Source organism: Rhipicephalus microplus, chromosome X (assembly GCF_043290135.1).
Source record: "Rhipicephalus microplus isolate Deutch F79 chromosome X, USDA_Rmic, whole genome shotgun sequence".
Classification (NCBI taxonomy): domain Eukaryota; kingdom Metazoa; phylum Arthropoda; class Arachnida; order Ixodida; family Ixodidae; genus Rhipicephalus; species Rhipicephalus microplus.
In genome coordinates, this window is record NC_134710.1 from 448,304,173 (window position 1) to 448,325,788 (window position 21,616).

The following is a 21,616-nucleotide window of genomic DNA, read 5'->3' on the forward strand; positions in this document are numbered from 1 at the left end:
ACAGCAAGCACAGGACCGGGTTAACTGGCGGAACATGGGAGAGGCCTTTGTCCTGCAGTGGACGTAGACAGGCTGATGATGATGATAGAGCATGAAACGCGTTATTCGATTGATTGATAGATATTTGGGGTTTAACGTCCCAAAACCACCGCATGATTATGAGAGATGCCGTAGTGGAGGGCTCCGAAAATTTCGACCACCTGGTGTTCTTTAACGTGCACCCAAATCTGAAACGCGTTATTCAAACGTCGCAGGTTCGCTTCCTGCCCACGGCAAGTTATCGTTTCACCCACTTTTCTTTTTTCACGTTTACCTAACGATTAGGCCTATTAACCTCCCCTATACTTTCCTCGGCATGATTGTCTGTTAGATTTCATTATTATTGTGTAAAAAAAACAAGGAAAAAGGAGCCCTTAAGTATACACTTTTTTCCCTTATTCATTAACGAGGGTCTATAACAGATTTGAAGAAGGATGGTTGAAGTCTCTGCACATGCATCACTGAAAATGATCAGTATTGTCAATAACAGGTTTTGGAATGACACACACCATAAGAGATTACTGGTCGTTTTAACTCCAATGTGTCTGCATGTTAACGCAAAGTCTAACCTGTTAATAACATAGCTTGGAGAACTCAGCCACGCATTCAGACAGACAACATATAGTGATGCTTTGACATTTAGTTATGTTGACCATGATTTGTTAGACCACTCAGTTATGGTGCTAATTAAGCTCAAACTGCAACAGAGAAAAACTAGATTGTCTGAAGATAATGCACAACCTGTGATTTTTTTTAGTATTCTAAAAGTTTTTTTCGTGGGCGTCGTCATCTTGCTAGCAGGCAGCCCTTTTCTGGTCTGGCAACCCATCTGGCATGCGGGAAGCTCACTGTTTGCATAAGAGGTGAGCGTGCCGCTGCGGCTTTATCGCTTGTTTTAGTTTTTGCGCTGTGAATTTCCACTGAAGTGATGCAGGTACATTAAAAAATGAGTGTATGAGATGCTCTGACAAGGTTCAAGTCGTTGAGGTTCAATTGTTTTATTATACAGCGCCGCGAACGAGTCTGCTTCTGTTGATACAGTATATTCCCAGCACCACCTTTCTGCTCGAAGAATGCGCAGTATTTTCAGGTCTTCCTTTTCTAGAATGAGCAACAAAACTTGGAGGGAATAGTTAATATCTTTCTTGAGCTGTAGTCATCCACTTTTCTAACAAGATTTCTTTACGCCATGCCGTCACATTGGCTCTTACGTGAAGCCGTGTGTTGGAGTGTAGGGATTCCTTTTTACTTCGTGGCACTGATGGTTTTTGTTAACTGCGCACTAACTGTTGTCTAAATTGTTTCTCAACTCTATAGGAGTCACCGTATCTTACTCGTTCATTTGTTTACACAGGTGTGCACTTGAATGCAGCTTTTACATCAAACGACACTGACGTGTCTGTGCTGACGTGTCTTATGGTGCACATTAAATAACCCCAGGTGGTCGTAGTTTCCGGAGCTCTCCGCTACGGCGTCTCTCATAGTCATATGGTGGATTTGGGATGTTAAACCCCACATATCAATCAATTAACTATTTATCTTCTTTTTTTTTTAATCGTGATACTTGAGTGACTCTCGGTGCCGCGATACTTCGACCTGCGGTAGAGAGTATTGTTACATGGGGCTGTTTATCGGGGAAATATTGTCATTGTTAGAATAGCTGTAGGCTGCGCACCTTCGATTCATAGCCGAGGTTGAGCATCGGTGTCGAAGTCGTAGTTTGTTTGCCTGAGAAGTGCTCGGAACGTACCCGAGTACCAGCGGAAGGTAAAAATTTTTTGTGTTTAAGTTTGCAAGCCATAGAAGCCGCTGCTCATCATCAAGAGCAAAACGATGCAAATTGAAGTGTCCACAGCCACAAAAACTCTGCGTCTGGGGATGCGCATGGCATATTTGTTCCGACATTAGTTTCCTTTTTCTGTAGTTGTTACTGCACCCAAAAACAGTGCAGTGGTTCCCTGATAACCAATTCTTGGCCGTCATAGCAAAAACGAAAAACTAAATCGGCAGGTTGACTTAATACATGGCAAATTGCCCGAAAACGCCGCACATATCAGCATCAACACACACACGCCAAGCTGTCGCCCGCATGCCAGGGAGGAGGAATGTGTTGGTTGCCAGACCGAACCTTCTCGCCCAATACAAATGTCTATAGTGACCTCAAAAAAACCCTCTGACCTCTCCTAGCCTAGGTTCTTCTAGTGCCTTTCTATCAACTAGACAGCATCTTTATCCCCCTTGTAAGTTGTACGGACCACTGCAATTTTCGTTCAGGCTGTAATTGACTGTATTCCATAAAGCAAAATATTTCGATGCCAGACCTTCTAGCACAATCTTGTACAATGACAACTGTCCGCAAATTGGCTGCTGCTTCCTAATATTATTTGCCACAGGCAATGGACAAGGATTCCATCTCTAGGGGTGAGACAGCTGACATAGAATTGGGAGCAGTTTTTAGAGCAGAAAGATATTGATTTTGGAGCACAATACAGTAAAAGCTCGTTAATTCGACACCCGTTAATTCAGAAATTCGGATAATTCGGACGGCTCTATTGGTCCCGGCCAAAGTGCATGTTAATCTATGGAACCAAACCTTCGTTATTTCGTCGAAATTCGTCTCCGCACTGCTTAATTCGGACAAATGCTGACGGCTGCTGCTACACAAAAGTGTGATAAAGCAGCGCTGGCACCACTGGAGTGAAACCGAAACCTGAGTGGCATCGCCATCATCATCAACTAGTGGGGGCGATCGCAGCGTCACCGAACGTCGGCGTCTTCTTTCTTCTCCACTCAGCACCTCCGATGCCATTTTCCCTTGTGTTGTCGTGTCGGAACCATCTCTTCTTGCGGAGTTCTCTTTTTCTTCCATTGTGACCGTATTGGCATGCCACCACCATCGTGCGCTACAGTGATGGTAATGCCAAAAAAGCGGCAGAACTACGACGCGAAGAACTTGGCGACTAAAGTGGAAATTTTGGAAGCACTGAAGAACGGCGAATCGCGACAGCACGTTGTGACCAAGTACAACGTGAAGCGGAGCACGTTGGGAACATACGTGAAAAATGAACAACAGATTCGACAAGCATTCAAAAGCGAGAAGTTTCATGCCTCTAGAAAGCGGTTGCGAACCGCAGCTCATCCCCAACTCGAAGAAGCTTTGCTCCGGTGGATTACTGACTGTCGCAACGCGCATCTGCCTTTGAGCGGACCTCTCATCATGACGCAAGGTGAGAAGTACGCTGCAATGATGAACATTGAATCGTTCAAAGCGTCAGAAGGGTGCTTTGCGAGGTTTCGAGAGAGACACGAACTTGTCTTCAGGAGTGTGTGCGGCGAAAAGGCCAGTGTTGACGAAAGCGTGACCACCGAGTGGAGAAATGTGAAGCTGCTGGAGCACATCGCCGCATATGAACCACGTGACGTGTTCAATGCAGATGAAACTGCTCTAATTTTCAGAGCTCTGCCCGACAAGACGGTGACTTTCAAAGCGGACGCGTGCATTGGTGGCAAGAAGTGCAAGCAAAGGATAACTGTGCTTCTTGACGCCAATATGACTGGCACGGAGCGCTTGCCACTACTTGTCGTCGGGAAGGCGCTTAAGCCACGTTGTTTTAAGAACGTCAAAAGCCTTCCTGTCGAGTACACAGCGAACAGGAAGACATGGATGACATCGGACATTTTTCGCAGCTGGCTGCAGCAGTTGGACCGGCACTTCACGTCGAAGGACCGCAAGATAATTATGGTTGTTGACAACTGCAGTGCCCATAACTGTACAGTCGAACTGAAGAGCATCAAAGTAGTTTTTTTGCCGCCCAACACTACGTCTGCTCTTCAGCCGATGGACTAGGATATCATTCACTACGTGAAGTCGAAGTACCGCAAGCACCTGCTAGAGCGAATGATCCTATGCTCAGAAGCTGGAAAGTTGTATCAGGTGGACTTACTTGGCGCAGTGCACATCATCGCCCACATGTGGAAAAACACTCCGCCACAAGTCATCGCCAACTGTTTTCGGCACAGCGGTTTTGTGAGGCCCGAGCATGCAGCAGTAGCTGACGATGGCATCGAGGAGGTGTCAGCCAAGTCCACCGACGATGACTGCCCGACTTTCGATGCTGTCCTTCCCACAGATGTGACCTTTCAGGACTACATCGCGATTGATGATGGTGTCACCACGAGTGGTCTCCTGACCGATCAAGAGATTATTAATGATGTCACGGGCGCCCATAAAGACCACGATTCCGACGAAGAATCATGTGAGGAGATACAGCCGCGACCTCATCGCACCTCACGAGAAGTCTCGGAGGCGCTGTTAATATTAGAGGACGCTTGCCTGAACACTCCCGACAGCTTGCGTGCTGTTGGCCATTTGGAACAGTTAAGAAAAATTGTGATGTCAGCCGGAAGCTGCGCGAAAACGCAGACGAAATTACAAAATACTTCAACAAATAAAGGTATGCTTCTGCAGCTTGATTTTAAATGTTGTTTTCCCTGTTCATTCGTTAATTTGGCATTCGGTCAATTCGGACAGTTTTTCCGGTCCCGTGAAATTCGAATTAAGGGGGGAGGTGGCTTTGAAAAAAAACTTTTTTATTTGTTGACCTACAGCAATGAAATTTGGCATGCATACTCATAAGTGTCTAGAATAGGGAAATATGCAGTTTCATCATGATAGCTTCAGTAGTTCTCAAGTTACATAATGCTACACGATCCAATTACATGGTCTGCTCGTGGAAAGCCTAGCGCTGCAACAAAACATGCCAGGAAGCTGCGAATGATGTTGATCTTTACTCAAAAGAAAGCTACAGGGTATGACACTCTCGGAATTTTTAATAAGTTCTCGTTTTTTTTTTTAGAGATCATCATGGCTACCGACACACATTGTCAGAAACAATGGCACGGACAAATCATCGTCTAGAAAAATAACAGGGCCACAAAACAGAAATTGAAGATTGCTGTACCCACAAGCAGTGTTCAGGGATTCAGGGAAAACAAACAGAATCAAAATCGGTCCAGTCATTCTCGTGCTACTCTTTCCACGAGCAATGCACAATGTCCAAAACACACTTGTGAGAAAAAGCCTGTCGAAGTTTTCGACAGGCTTTTTTTCAATGAACTTTTTTGTTTCTCGTTGGATATTGATGAAAATTGGCACAGACACTAAGAATAACCTCACAGTGCTTTTATAAAAATTTTGAAGCGATACCACAAATACTTTACGAGAAACAAATTATTTCTTCACTGAGCCATGTGGAGGGGCTGAGCATAATGTCAAAAAAAAAAAAAAAACAGTATTGAGAAAGCTGCGTTTAAAGTTTCAACTTTTCTTTACGTCTCTAAGACACCTAAAAATTGTGATCTCAGGTTTGTCTTGCGATATTTGACTTCTTTTCATGATTTACTCCTTTTCATGAGTTACAAAGAACAAGTATGAATTTCAAACCAAGTTCTTTGTATGAAGGAGCCGTGTGATAAGTATGACAGAAAAGGTTGTAATTGAATAAAACCATATACTGAAATTATTAAACATACTTTTTTGTGAAGTTGTAATTAGCGTAATTAAGCACTTGATTAGAAATATTCACTGAACTTTTTTTTATTTGGAGAGAAGTTTATTGCATCAGAAAAATGGATCACACCATGACGGCCTATGCCTTCTTTCCAAATAACAAAGTTATGGGCAGAAGACTGGTGGCACGGGAATTTCTAGCAGTATAATTAATGACACGAAACGGGCATATAAAAATTCGTGCCCCTGATTCACACATGCTCTTTCGCCGCTCTAGCCGTGAAACGCATCATCATACAGCCGGTCGCGGAAATTCTAATCTACAGCAATTCATTAACCTCGGAACATTCATAGACGTTCGTGGAGATATCAAGCACGGCTCCAAGCACGTCTGAATCGCATCACAAAAGCTTACTGACGGCACTCCATATGACCGTGGGGTGCGCGGCCGCGTGGACAGTGCAGCCGGCGCGTAATGCACTTGCCGGCGGCGTTCGATGACGATCCGCGAAATGAGTAACTACGAAGACAAAAAATCGGCACGCACTGCACTTGGCATCGCATTTTCGAATGACGACGCGCGAAACTGCTAGCCGCTGTTCCGAGCGATCCTTGGCTGTGAAGGGGGGGGGGGGGGGGTGACGAGCTTGACTGTGTTGTCCGCTGCCGATGCGTAAAATGCCCGTACAATATTCGGAGGAGCTAGCGAGTGATGTGGTACATTCCTTGCGAAGAAGCACGTCACCAAGAGTGCGCTTGCGCGTCGTTCCTGCCCGCAGTCTCGCTGTCAGCGGAGTTAGGCCTAAAGCCGACTCCGATGACGCGCCGCACTCGTAGACCGCCGCGCGCCCGCTCGTAGTAATCTGATCGTGCATCCGGTGCGGCCACTCGTAGTAATCAGATCGTGCCGCCGCTTACAGCTTCGTTGCTTGCGAAGAAACACGTCACCACGAATGCGCTAGCGGGTCGTTCCTGCCCGCAGTCGGCGGAGTTAGGGCTAAAGACGACTTCAATGACGCGCGGCGCTCGTAGACCGCGCTGACGCTCGTAGTAACCTGATCGCGCATCCGCTTACTGCTCGTAACTAAAGCGTAGTTATATCTTAAGTGATTATCAAGCCGTGAACACGTCACGAAGTGGCGATTTTCGAGAGCCATGTCCTCGCGACGCACAAGCAGCAGACGACGATCTCCCGGAGCGAGCATCGGGCCAATGGCGAGGCGAGCTGAGGCAACATGGCGGCCACGGCCAATCAAGGGCCTCAAAACGACCTTCAAACATTTGCTTTTTGCTCGCTTGTTGTTAAAGGGAGGAGCCAGCTGAGGCGGGAAAGTTAAACACGGAAAAATGCTCTTTCCGATGAGCCCAAGAAGCCGGCTCCCGGCCCAAGCATAGCGAAGCTATTATTTTTTGAAAATCGCCGTTTTCTCGCCATTTTCAGAAATATTTTTGCTACCTAGGTGGGTGAAACGAATTTTCCGAAGCACTTCTGCGCGGTTTTCAGTGTAGATATTTTGGAACCAGATAGAAAAAGGGTTCCAGAAACTGAAAACTTGAGTTTCAAAAAATCGATTTTTTTGCCATTTTTCGCGATCCCAAAGCCGCGTCCCCCCTTAACGAGCTTTTACTGTACTTCGATTTCGAGCAATTCGTGGCATTACTTATGTCTTCCTAGGAGCTTGAAAAACTTCAGTTGTAGCAACTTGGAGAGAAACAAGTACAGTTGAATCTCATTAATTCGAACCTTTGGTTACTTAGAACTCACGATGAGGTCCCGTCAAAGCTATGTGTATTCCTATGGGCGAAAACGCCCAGTAATTCGAACACGCAAGAACTTGCGACGATTAATTTGAACATACCGCGCTTCTAAAATGCTCCTAGCACCCCGCCCAATCCCACAGCGGCACCTGCGACACCTCAACGCTGCGCGCGAAGGAAAGGAAAAAGAAAAGGCTGCGGTGGAATGTTTTCTCTCTCTCAAAGGCCGATCTGCGACGCGCATGTGTCACACTTCTCTCTTTTCCGTCCCCGCCACGTGCGGTTGTCAGATTAAAGACCCTTCTCCTTCCGACGTTGCGCGCGGAGAGAGGAAAAAAAAAAAACTGTTGTGGGGTTGGTTGAGTGGTTGAAGGAAAGGCAAAAGGCACCATCTTCTGCAGCCCTTGCGCCTTGCGGGAGCACGGCGCAAGGGCTGTGGTGGCGCCAAGCCCTCCTTCAAATTTAAAGGGGCCCTGCAACACTTTTTGAGCATGGTCAAAAAACGCTGTCAATAGGCAGTAGAGGCTACCGAGAATTCGCGATTCAAATTTTATAGAGCAGCACACGGCCTGCGATTGAGAATAAATTTTAAGTCAGTAGAAAATCACTCTCTTCTCTTGACAAATGACACCACAAGCTCAAAAATCACTTGCCACAGTCACTATATCTGCCAATGGCTGATTCGAGCATGGCAGCTCGGTCGTTAACTGGGGCTGCCATGGGAGGCCGCGACTTGTCCACGTGTACGTGCACGATCGCATTGAAAAGCCATGAATTCAAAGCAAAAAAAAAGTGCTCAAGGTAACAAGGTGTGCTTTATGTATTTTCTTTCCCCAGGTCATCCCTCTCTGCTTAGCTTTCAGCACTTTCGTTGAGACAAGAAGAGAGAATGCAACTGTTGTGTGTGACAAATCCTTGCAAATACGCTCCTACTGGATGCAGTCTAAAAACTTTTTTGGCAGTGAATTCGTCAGACAATCGGTGAATCTCTTCTATGGCTACTTGAAAAAGTGTTCCAGGGCCCCTTAAATGAGCATATTACCCTCCAATCCATTCCTCATTTTTAAATCTTAGAAGCATGTTATGCTGGCTTATATGCTTTAAGTATAATAAATTTAAAAAGTTATGCACTTTACAGGTTATTACTCGCATCCTACCGAAAGTCGAATCCAGCAACTACTCAACATAGTTGCGACTGTCTTTGAATGAAAAAAAAAGGGGGGGGGGCCTTTGCATAGAGACCTTATTTCCATTTTTAAAAATACTTTACTGGTTACTTAGCTCATGAGAAATATGCCGATGTTTCTTATATTTTATATATACTATTCAAATTTGATTCCAAATAATTTGACTAAAATCAATATTCGCTTCGATCCTAAAATTCACTAGTATTTGCACAAACCTACACATGATCTATATAACCCTGGTCAAAACATATAAACCACTAATTGGAAAACATTGTGCAGGCTAGATGCACTTCATAAAATTTGAAAAAAGAAGAAAAACATCACACTTCTCAAAAATATAAGAAAATTGTGTGTGTGCAAGAATAATAGTTACAAAGCAATGAACCTTTTTTAGGATCAATGATTTGATTTAGCAGATTACTGCTGTGACTTTTTGTAGGTCTTCCTTAGCTTTTTGATGCAACAGTGCCATCAGCTAGGCTATGTGGGTGCCATAGTGTCAAGTGTACTGCCGCTTTATAACAAGCGACAACGTAAGCCTGCTGCGCACCTCCCGTAAGACCGCCTTCAATAGCGTGGTGCTGTGATGTCTCGCCGTGCAGTTGGCTGAGGAGCACGACAGATGGCGCCCGCATCGAGGGAAGCGCCAGCGCAGTTCGTGGAGCACGCAGCGAAAATAAAGTCAGTTAATCACCGGAGTCAGTGTTGACTGATCGCTTGCTTTTGCTCTCTGCTTGCACGCGGGATCCCGCTCTCCCCACATCATAATGGCGACGAGGAAGACGCGCTGAGCTGCGTGGAAGCTGTTTATTCTAGTGCCCCTGCTGCCCAGGGCTGCGTTCCTGTACTTTGGAAATGCCTGGCGTCGGCAAGCTGGAGCCGTTCAATGCGCTGACGAGCTGGGAAGAATACCGAGAGTGAAATGTACAGTATTTAATTGCCAACGAAGGGCCGGATTATAAACAAAGAGCTGTCTGTCTTACGTGCTGTGGCCCGGCCACATACACCCTGCTTCGGAACCTTCTGGCACCTATGAAGCCATGCGAAGCAAGTTTAATGTTCATTTTTAATGTGCTCGGGAAGCATTTCTCGCCCAAAACCGTCAGAAGTCGTCGCCACGTTCAAGTTAAACTCAAGAACACGGCAGGCGGGTGAAACGGCTGTGGACTACTTTGCATCTTTGAACAAACTCTCTGACGACTGCGAGTTTGGAACCTTTTGTGACAGAATGCTGCGTGACCACACTGTTGCGGGCATTAACGATGAAGTTGTGCAGAGGCAACTGTTGGAGCAACTATACTTGACACTAGACATGGCGAAGAAAACAGTCATTGTGATGGAGGTGGCGGGCAAGAATTCGCGCGCCATTTCGATGGCACCGGTGCCGTTCGTCGTGCCGGTTCTTTTTGCCCTGCAACTGCAAGTGCTGCAGCTGCTTTATGAAGGCCATCCAGGTATTTCAAAAATCCAGGTATTTCAAAGCCACATGTGGTGGTCTACCCTGCATAATGATATCACTAATACGGTACGTAAGTGCCATGTGTGCCAGGAGAACCAGAGAAACGCACGGCCAATGGCAATGACGCCATGGTCATTCCTAGAGAGGCCGTGGTCGCAAATTTACATTGACTTTGCCGGACTTCTTAGGAATCGGTACTTGCTGATTGCCACCGATGCCTTCTCAAGATGGATAGAAGTTGCTCCTACGACAACACCATCGACAGAGGCCACCATTCTATGCTTGCGCACCATGTGTAGCACCCTTGGGTTGCCGGACATAAACGTGTCCGATAATGGGTCAGCCTTCGTGAGTGCCAGTTTCAAGGAATTCCTCCAACGAAATGGCATTAAGCATGTGTTTACACCACCATATCATCCTGCTTCGAATGATGCTACAAAGCGTGCAGTTCAAACGATCAAGAGAAAGCTGAAGAAGGCAGTGGGTGGAAGCTTCGAATGCCTGCTCGCACGAATCCTTCTGAACTACAGATCAATGCCGCATGAGACTATGGGATGCTCACTGGCTGAGTTGATGATGAGACGGATGCTGCAGAAAGCTTTGACCCTCCTACACCCCAACATGAGGTCCAGAGCTCTGACAAAGCAGCTCCAGCAGAACGTAGCACATGTGAAGAATGTCCACCCCATGCCGATTGTGCAACCAGGGGATGCTGTCTGTGCGAGGAATTTTCGAGACGGCCCACCCTGGGTTCCTGCGACAGTTACTTCCACGTCAGGCGACCACATTGCTGATGTCACACAGCAAGATGGTCGACTCTAGAGGTGACACCGGGAGCATTTGTGCCACATTTCACCACACCTAACACGCTCTCGGATGCCTCCGTAGAGGCTCAGGACTTCCCGCATGGTATGAGGGCACATGACGAACAGAACGGTATCAGACAACCTAATCTAGATGCCGACGGTCGGGATGAAGCTCAACCTGGGGAAGGTTCAGCAGATTTGCCAGTTGCTTCATCCCTCTCTACGTCTAAGCCGCAAACTCCACCTATGCGAAGAAGCTCAAGAGCAAGACGTGCCAGAAAGCGCTATTCCCCGTAAACACCCTGGACTCTCTGGTAAACATTCTGGAGTGAAAGTGAAAGTGTGACTCGATTCTTCCAGTGTGAGTGGGAAGGAGTGTGACGTCTCGCCATGCATCTGGCTGAGGAGCACGATAGATGGCGCCACCACACCAAGCGAAGGGCTCGTGTTTCGGCGGCGCAGTTCGCGGAGCAAGCAGTGGAAATAAAGTCAGTTAGTCACCGGTGTCTGTGTGTGTCCTAATTGCAAGCTCAAGGGCCATCTTTCTCGTGTGTGTAAGGGAAAGAAAAGTGAACTCTAAAGTACAGGCGCCGCCGGCCGGAAAAAAAAGTTTGTGCTGTGGACGACACCCATATCACAGGTGCGAGCGAGGAGAAACCTCACTGCACTGACACCATCTCGTCAAATGCAAGCTTTCAGAGAACAACCCGAACAGTCCACTGCCGCTCTCTCATGCAAAGCCGCTACAACATGCCAGACTTGCGTCACATGCTTTGCCGTCATGTTGGTGCAACAAGGTATTCGCCCTGCCTGTCTATGCTATGAGGTGGTGTAATACAAACACTACCACAGCAGTGGTGCATAAATGACTACATGCAGCAGTATCCAGCCATAGTGACCATAGTCGGTACCATAGTGACCAGAAAAACAAACCATGCATAATCAAAAGCCTGAGTGAAGCCAACAATGCATTGGATAACTTTTTCTAGGCAGCAGTAACACCAAAGCACGCAGGCTTGCGCGAAGCAGCAAGCTTGAGGCACAGCAGTGCATTTTTGGGGGGATCGTGTATGCAGTCGACATCCGATTTCTCGGACACCCAAAATTTCGGGCATGCCTGATTTCCCAGATTTATCTGCGGCACCGTCAAGTTCCCCATAAAGTCCATGTATTAAAAGGTGAAATTCATGAGAATTATAGCTTTTACCATCCGATGTTTCGGACTTTTTACAGCTAACCCCAGACTCGAAGTCACTATTGATGCCTCCATTTTGGTTGTTTTTGTACCCTTGAACCCACCGCGCTGCAGCTCAAAATACTCTAAAAACCGCAAATGCCGCAATCCAGACGCATCAATCCATTGCTAGCCATAGCTTAGTCAAACCTATGGCCACAGCCACATGATGCTGTGCCTGGCTGTGTTCCAAAATTCTAGACAGTATCAGAGACAGTCTACTATGAGTGCTTAGAAGACAGCAATGAGCCCATATTGTCCGATAAATGGAATACATCTGGACAGCTTCTACGGGACGAGACGCAACCTTGCATCGAGAAGAGAGAGCTAAGATAAATGTTACTTTTTTAGCTTACTTTGTGTTCAAATCTATGAAAATTTGAATATTACTCATATTGAGTTTCAGGAAAACCGTCTGCTTGTGGGCAGACAACCATTCCAGCGAGATACCAGCCCTCCGAGCAGTTCGCTCAGCTGCCATATTGTTTGGACAGCAAAGTACCCGGCATCATTTTTGTCTACGATGCTGTCTTCTCGAAGCTGTCTATTTTTCCGGCTACGAGACAATTGGGATGGGACTAACAATGACCGCTGGCCACTTAGCACTCTATTTAGCCGTCTACAGCTAGTATTAGAACGTCCCCCTTGTGCACCGACAGTGGGAAACACTTCGCAGTTGACCTATGGTCTGCTGTCGGCATGCTTGCAGATTCGTGGAAGGCGGTTATGCAACAGACCCTTCGAAACTGTTTGTGCCACACGAGCTTCATACTCGATGCCGAGACAGCCATTTTATCCGGAGTTAACAGCATGTGCACCGAACTACCACCCAAAGACGTTGCCTTCGACAATCTGCACACTGCCGGTGTTTTGATTTCGGTCCGGTTAACCTTTCAGGGCTTCACCAACGCTAACAAAGAGCTCGAGCTGTGTGCAGAATTGACCAGTGATGCAATCATTCGTTAGACTTGGGAGAATAGTGAATTGAGGTTAGCGAATTGTAATTTTGGTCGAATAATTTAAATCGAATTTGAATAATGTATACATCAAACAATCAAAAGAAAAAAGAGGAATATTTGTGATGAACAAACTAACCTGCACTATATTTTTTGAAAATTCAAACAAAGCCTGTGCAAATCCCATTTCTTTCCATCAAAAGAAGTGGAAACAACTTTGAAGAGTAGTAGGATTTTACTTCCTGTAGAATGCAAGTGATAGCCTGTAATATATGTTAAGTCTTAAGATTTGCTATACTTAGAGTGTATAAGTATGTATAATGAGCTTTTAAGCTGAAAAAAATAAACTGATGTGATAATAATATCTTCATATAACCTTCAAGTGGAGCTTCGCAGCAGTGTGGAATTTCGCTGTGTGTTTTCACAGGTCAGCACAACTTCACCGAAAGTGAAGCCACTTTTACAAAAAACTTATGTTAATTAATTTACATATCTAAAAAACTTTCACTGCATAGCACTTTTTCCCTGCAGTGAAACCACCTTGACAAAATGTTACAAGCAGACAAATAAGCTCCCATTTGTTCATCTTGAATAATTCGAAGTTTTCAATAATTTAAATTCGATTCAAAGCAAATTTAAACACTACATTATTTGTTTGAATGTTCAAGGCATTCGAATATTCGCCCAAGCTTTCATTTGACAACTTACGGAGTATTCTCAAGGCTCCCGGCACGAAGATCAAGGAGACAGGGCCTACTAAGCCAATGAGCTCGGAGTTGACGCGAGCACTGACACTGTCATCGGTGTACCTGTGAGTGTACAGCGACCGCATGGCATTAGCTGAAATTGAGGCAGGCATCATCGTGGCCAGTGGAATGCTTTGCGAAGGAAAGTAAGGGACTTTTTTTTTTGCACTGAAGTGTTTACAAAAACGGTAGTGCCAGCCAAATCAGATTTTTTTTCTTTTCCTTTTTTTCTTCTGTTTTACTTTTTAATATATAAACAACTCTTTTAAGAGCCACATTAACGATGCATTAGCTGAATTGCAATGAGAATCCTGTACTCCTGCCGTGATCTTTTCCGTCAGCAAATAATACTTAAGGGGAGATGCGGGTCGAAAAATCGCGTTTTTTGCGAAAATTTCCACTTTTGAGATATTGCTTCTAAAATCACTTTTGATCATTCAACTATCATTTCCCCAAAGGTCATAGCTGAATTCAAACAAGAAAGTGGTAAAAAGTCGATCTGCGCTAGTGAAGATAGCTGCCGAAGTCGCGAATTCACGCATCCGACGGCTATTTTTGAAAATCCGCCACTCGGCAACACGATGACGTCCGCCATCGGGGTTTGTTTGGTGGTGTAGATCAAGGCTCCTTCTAGTGTACAGGCGTCCCCCTAGTTTCGTATTTTAGTGAGGAATTTCACAAAACAGTCCTTTCCAAGTCGGTTTACAGCCAAGCTGCAGCCTCTTCGCGCATCTCTACCGGTCACATGGTACGCTACCGAGGCCGCCATTGGCTACATCTGATCGGCCTCGCTCGCTGAGCGCTTGCGACGATCGGCACTTGCCGTGCGCTTCTATGTTTTTCCGAGTTCACCATGGATAACTCGACGAAGCGAGACTTCCGAGCACGAAAGTTTGCAAGCAAGAACAAGTACCAAGGGCGTCGACGTAAACCGAAGCGCAAAGCAGTGGTAGAAGAATGCGAGCCGCGGGCCACTAGGCCTAATCAAGGCAGCGGGGATACGGCGGCTTGCGGGAACTTTGACGAAATCGATGCCGCGATCAAGTTCATCAGCGCATCAGAAAAAAAGATTGAACAGTTCGAAAGCGAAAGAACGAAGAGTGTTTGTGGCTCTGTGAGCGGAGTATTTTGTGACATCGGCGCACTGACATCGATGGTAAGCCGTGCTGTTTGTCCAACATGCCACACCGCTGGACTCGTCGTTCGCGACACCGCAAGTAAACGTAAGGGCCTCTCTTCGTTCCTCGAGCTGCACTGTGATAACAGTGAGTGTCCTGAGTCAGTGGTTTCTGCCGCGCATAGTTCGCGGCGTGTTCTGCCGGAAAGACAGCCCACCGATGCCGGTGATGACTGGAGCTACCGAAGCGGCAGCTCGCGCGACAGCTTCGCTGTCAATGTGAAGGTAGTTGTGGCTGCGCGTGCAATAGGCATTGGGCATGAACAGCTGTCGCGTTTTTGCGCTATTCTTGGACTGCCAATACCTATGCATCATAAGACTTTTATTGCAATCGGCAAAAAAGTTCATGCTGCAGCTACCAAAGCTGTGCAAGAAAACCTGGCGAAAGCGCGGATGATAACTAAAGAGAAAGTGGATGGGGCTGATGTTGCTGTCATGTATGATGGCACATGGCAAAAAAGAGGGCACAAGAGCCACAATGGCATCGGCACTGCTGTGTCTGTGGACACTGGTTTGTGCCTAGATTTTAAAGTGCTATCGAATTACTGCCTTGCCTGTAGCCGGCACCAGGACTTGGGTGATGAGGAAGAAATATGGCAAGCATTCCACACACCTGTCTGCGAAAAAAATACAGAGTGCTCCTCTCATGCCATGGAGACTGAGGCAGCTTTGCGCATACGGGGCAGGACATCCTCATACACAACACCATTGCGCTTCACCAAGTTCCTCAGTGATGGGGACAGCAAAGCTTATACCGCTGTCGCTGAGGCCAAGGTATATGGTGAAGCTGTTGTGGACAAGGAGGAGTGCACAAACCATGTGGCCAAGCGTCTAGGCACTGCACTTCGGAAACTGCCAACACGACTTCCACGAAGGGAAAAGCTGACAGATGGCACAATTCAGAAGCTGCAGAACTATTACCGTATTGCAATCACAAACAACAGAGGTGATATTCTGAAACTGCATCGTGCCATCTGGGCCTCATATTTCCATTCATCATCGAGCAACACAGCAGGCAGCCACCGATACTGTCCAGAAGGGGCGACTTCCTGGTGCAAGCATAGGCGAGCCGAAGCGCTTGGGGAGGCCCCACCCGATCACACACCAATCTTGACCAAGGCTCAAGGATTGGCTGTGCTTCCCATTTACAAGCGGCTCACGGATGAAAAGTTGCTGGTGCGTTGTATCCAAGGGAAGACCCAAAACGCTGCAGAATCTTTGAACAGCAAAATCTGGTTGTTGTGTCCGAAGACTAAGTTTGCCTCCCGGACAACAGTGGAAACTGCAGCTGCTATGGCAGTGTTGTGGTTCAATAAAGGACATTCAAGCTTTGAACACGTGCTAGAGGAGCTTGGTGTAGTCCCACCAGATCAACTGATCACCCTGGGCCAATCCCGCGACCAGAGGAGAATCGAAAGAATGTCTGCGTGTGAAACAGCCGAGGCAAGGGCCCATCGGCGGAACGTGGCAAAGAAAGCGCGCCTTGATGACTCCCTTCTCAAGCGGCGAGAAGGATCCACATATGGAGCAGGATAATTTTAGGTGCTCTAGCTGTGTCCCTTCTATGATATCACCAAGTTTTGTGCAAATCGCACTGTGTAATCATGAGTAAACATATTTACAACTTTCAAATGCATTTTTCTCGATTTCCATTTTGAGGTAATTCTCTCATCTTGTGCACAATCTTTTTTAGGCATAAAATAGTCCTATCTTGATGAAATTTTGCACAGAGCTTAATCAGCCACTCTAGAATACAAGTATCTACTTTAGGTTGCATTATACATCACAGATTTTTTGTTACACAACTTGATACACTGATAGAGAGATGTAAAATATGCATTTAGTACTTTTAATTTTTTTTTTATTGTAGCAAATAAATTTTCTGTTTGAGGTACTTTTCTGTATTGTACTGCTCAAGTGCAGCAGAATGAGCCATTTTGCAATTCTGTGTGAAAATTTTTAGTAAGCTTTATTATGTGCACAAAAAACACTATATTTTGATATCAAAGTTGTAGTAACTCCGGAACTACTATAGCTATCAAAAAATAATTGCAGTTATGAAATCAGCACTGCAAGCTTTACTAACACCTAAAATTTCAAGGAGCTGGGTTATGAAATAAAAAAAAACCTTTTTCGAGTAGCATTTCCCCTTAATAAAAATGTGTTTTCGCTTGCATTCGTTTTTCCGGACTACTCGATTTCCCATTTCCACGATCCCTAAAGGCTCTGGAAAATCAGAGGTCGACTGTATTTACAAAACAGCAAAACAGAAGACAAAATAGAAGGCACACGCTTGGGCGTGTATACGTTTCCTGCGAACGTCTTATTATCTCGGTACCCCTGTGCCACTAGGTGCTGCTTGGAAAACCATGTGCAAACACGACTTTTTTTTACACACTGAAGCAAGTATGGGCATCAAAACTCTTGCTTTCGAGGCTGTTTTGCAGCAGTCTAGTGCTTGATACACAACCTGATTACCTGCAACAAATCAGGCTGAAAGTTTTCTGTTTTGTTACAGTGGCTAAGAAAATGTTGTGAAGAAGAGCATTAACACTACTCTCCATTTCTCACCTGTTCATTTCCAAGCAAGTAGAAGTGGTGACTCTCCTCAATGAGCGAATTTGCACAGCCCACTGTAACAAACAACACCAGAGATTTTGTGGAAAAAAATTGCGATAAAACAGAAGGCAATCAAGTATCAAACAAAATTTTATAGAAAGACATCAACAAGCACGTACTCAAGGCACATACGCATATAATTTGCATACAAGCCAAACTAATGCTTCTAGCCAATCATTTCCTCAGTTGCTACAACTGAGTGGAGTGAACTCAACAATTAAATTGTAACTGATGTAAACCTGCTAGTTTTCAAGAAACATTGTGTAATCATCCATGCAGTTAACCACACACCAACAGATTTTCACTTACCATAGCCTGTAGACTCATAACGCTAATTCAATTAAGCGGAGATGCGGGTCGAAGACACTTTTTTTTTAATATTCATTCGAGAGCAATGAAACTTGAGGTGCTCATAGAACTTTTTATGCTGATTTCGAATATATAATGAGTTGTCTTGCAAGTTGCATACTTTTAGTTTTGCAACATGACAAAGTGAAAAACTTAAGCCCTTTGCCCCCCTCTTTTCATACCTAAACTTCATTAATTTTTTACAATTGATAGTTCATAATGTTTCAAATGAAGTGTGGAATGCAAACAACTAATTTGGAAGTCCATACAAAATATGTACTAGACGTGAAAAATTTTAACGTGGGAAGTTCATATTTCTCCTACCCTAGTAAAAGTTTACATAATTTTTTTTTATTATATAAAAAGAATATTGAAACTTAAACAAGATAATTGCATTTCTCGTACTTTGGAAAAAATTTGGGAAAAATTTCATGCAGATCTGAGCACCAGAAGTACCCGAAAAAGGAGGGGCACATTGACAAAAATGGCAAAATTTGTGTTTTGAGAAAAAGAAGTTTTAAAGTCCAAATTGCATGTTTATTTATCAAAGATGTCATTGAATGCGACGAAATTTGTACACAAGAAAGAAAAATCCTCCTTGCAGTGGCCACTGCCATTAAAATCGGACTAGCTGCTCGTAGCCCATGCCTACAGAGCGCGCCGCCACAACAGCTTTCACCTTGACAGCGTAGCTATCGCGCGAGCTCCCGCTGTCGTATGTTCTCCTCGCGGTCAGTCCGTCACCCGCCACGCTCACGCTGGCCTCCCCGCCTGAAGCTACTCGCCGCGAAGTATATGTCTCCGAAAGAATAGTCTCGGGGCACTCACTGTTCGGGCAGTGGAGTTCGTCGAACGCCGCAAGTCCTTTCCGCTTGTCGGCCGATTCCCGGACACGTAATCCCAAATGGCGACACGTCGGACACATTGCACCGCGCACAACAAGCATGTTCAGTGCTGTCACATCAGCAATCAACGAAGACTCGTCGTCCTGTGATTTTTCTTCGTCTTCGAAGAGTCCGATCTTTTTCTGGGAGGCACTCACATATTCGAATGCTGCGGCAAACTCGTCGGGCGCATCGGCGTCATTGCTACTACGTTTAGCGGCAGCAGACGATCTTTTCGTGGTTTGAGTGTTCGGCTTTGATTTGCGCCAGCGTCCTCGAAATTTGTGCGCCGCGTGAAACTTCACAGGCCGGTGACCGCGCTTCCTACGGCTTTCTTCATCCATAACGAATAAGCACTCGAGAAAAGCGTTGTTCAGCTGTGCTGCTCGACGAGACACGGATCCTGCAAGTAGGCTTCACAGCACACACAGGCGCGCAGCGGCCAATGGCGGCTGCCGATCCGTACCACGTGATTTAAAAGCCAGTCGCGGCGCTCGAAAAAGGCGGCAAAAGCGCGTTCTCTTTATTATTTCTTGCGTTGCAGCAGCGCGGGAAACCGTCGCTATTTGAAGAGTGAGGCTCGGTTCTTCGCCTCATGTGGTCGACAATGGCGAGCAGCGGCGCATTATCAGCAGCAAGGTGCTCGAAGATGACACACTTTCGGCCTTTTGACAGCCACCTTGTGCTCTTCAGACGCAATTTTAAAGCATTTCCAGTTGATTCTCGACATAGATTTTTTTTTTTTTTCAGAATAGTAGAGGTACTAATCTTAACAAAACAGGTGAAAACAAAAAATCTATAATTTTTTAGAAAATTCTCGTTTTTCGACCCGCATCTCCCCTTAATATCCTGAGTTTAACCTTGCCAAACCAGGATACAATTATGAGAGATGCCAAAGTATAGGGCTCCAGAAATTTCGAGCATCTGGTGTTCAGTAATGTGCACTGACATTGCACAGTATAAGAGCATCTACCATTTCACCTTCACTGAGATGAGACCGCCGTGGCCGCGATCGAACACGTGACCTTCGGGTCAGCAGCCAAGCAGAATAACCGCTACACTACTGTATCAGACGACTAATGATGCTGTGTAATGGCCCCAGTTGCATTATTTAAATACACACATGTAACTTCATGTTATGTTTTTACCATGACCACATATTTCTAATTTTTTTTAAATGGCATCTGTTCACTACTCATGACTGCTCCTAGAATAGTCTACTCGGGGCCTTAGTAGATCGGTAAAAAAAAAACATGAGGTCTGCGTCCACACACACCACTGCCGCAGTGTAAGCAGGAGGAACTGGCTCATAGGTCAACGTCTAAAAGTGCTTAGGGGTGCACTGTGCCAGCACCGAGCCAAGAAAGTAGCAGTTCTGTGTGCATACATTTACACTAGTACAGTGAGCTGTATGTACTTAAAAATGTAGGTACTCTACAAGTGCCATGCAGTGCATTAACTGGAGTAGCTGCTGACTGTAAGCTATTACAGCAGCACAGACAAGGTGACAGGTGACAAATTCAAAGGTGAGAGCTACCGCCCACGCTGTCAGTTTTAAGTTTACGTGCCAAGCAGCAGCTCAGTTTACAAGTTCGGTAGCCTGAGCTGACTTATTGTTTCCTCCTTATTATAGGTGGTGACTATGCAAGCGAATGCATTTGCCACTGCCTCTCTCTTCGCTAGTCACTAAGCGAGTCAAACGGTGGTGTCACCTTACCACCGCACTAACTGCTAACTGCAACGGCAGCGGCGGATGTTTTTGTCTATTTTACTTTCTAATCCATCTCCTTTTTACTGGCTTTGGCCATGAGGGTCTTAATAATCAGTAAATAAGTAAATGGCATGGGGGGAAGAGTGGCACACCTCCCCATAGTCTGCGACTATGGCTTTGAGTATAGCTATTCACTTGAAGGCATTGAGACACTGAGATAACTACACATATAACTCAGAATCGTGACCCATCGTGACACACCTATAAAAAAGTGGCTTCATTAGAACACAACATACACAGTTACTTATGATCACGGAGCTCACCAGGACAGGGAAGTGTCCAGCCTAAAGTTGGATGCTGGACAAAGCCACGCTCATCAAGTCGGCTTCGGGAATATGCACGAAAGCAGTCCAGGCAGATGACGTGTGCACACTTGAACACCAGCACAATCCGGCTGCACAGACATTCGGCTCAAACCATGTGCAACACAGTACTCCCACTCAAGCAATGGCTCAAGAACGGACCTGACCAGCCCACAAAAAAATTTCACCTGTCCATCAATTTCACCTGAACAGCCCTATCTGACTGAAAATACAACGCATTGAAAGCAAAGTGTTTTAAATAGTTTATGATAGTATGAGAGCTCAAAGACTCGTACTGCCTCTAATCAGCAGCAAAAGGAGAGGGGAATATGCACAACACACGGAGAATACAATGACAAGAGTTGACAAGAGAATACAATGACAAAACACAATGACAAGATGGTAACACTTGGCCACATAACATCTACAAAGGCAGCAAATTTCTGTTTTAATCTCGTAATAATATGCTTGGAGGTCTACTGCAAATTTTGTCTTTTCTGCAATTACAACAGTGGCAATCATCAACAGCATCCTGAAAGAGAGTATGTGATATAAACTAAACAAGGGTGAAAGTGGTCGTGCCAAAGCAAAAAAAAAACAAAAAGTCAAAGATATTGGCTACATTGTATAAATATTATTGCCCTTAGGTTTAGAACAAAACGTCGAATATAACAAAGCTTTCTTTACCCACGTTTTTATTTAAAGAACTTCCCCCCAATTTTTCCTCCCAATTTAAAGAATTGTATTTCTTTCCCCGCCATTCAAACAATCCCACAATCAGTACATTTTATCGAAGTCTGCATGCACTATATGAATTCGTT

General features: G+C 45.4%; 2 protein-coding genes across 5 annotated transcripts in view; one reads left to right on the forward strand and one right to left on the reverse strand.

The window, feature by feature from the left end:
- The window catches only part of park (E3 ubiquitin-protein ligase parkin), a 134,701-nt gene that overhangs the window by 66,082 nt on the left and 47,003 nt on the right, over nucleotides 1–21,616 (reverse strand). For all 4 annotated transcript variants that reach the window (XM_037413141.2, XM_037413140.2, XM_075880594.1 and 1 more), the window contains exons 5-6: nucleotides 20,757–20,887; nucleotides 17,443–17,504 (exon numbers count right to left, since the gene is read on the reverse strand). In XM_037413141.2, the coding sequence (XP_037269038.1) occupies nucleotides 17,443–17,504; nucleotides 20,757–20,887 (193 nt within the window). The remainder of the gene's footprint in view (nucleotides 1–17,442; nucleotides 17,505–20,756; nucleotides 20,888–21,616) is intronic.
- On the forward strand, nucleotides 9,722–16,686 carry LOC142777074 (uncharacterized). The gene is made up of 3 exons (XM_075881373.1): nucleotides 9,722–9,947; nucleotides 10,990–11,072; nucleotides 14,542–16,686. Exons 1-3 carry the CDS (start codon nucleotides 9,722–9,724, stop codon nucleotides 16,405–16,407), a joined length of 2,175 nt encoding a protein of 724 aa, XP_075737488.1. The 3' UTR covers nucleotides 16,408–16,686.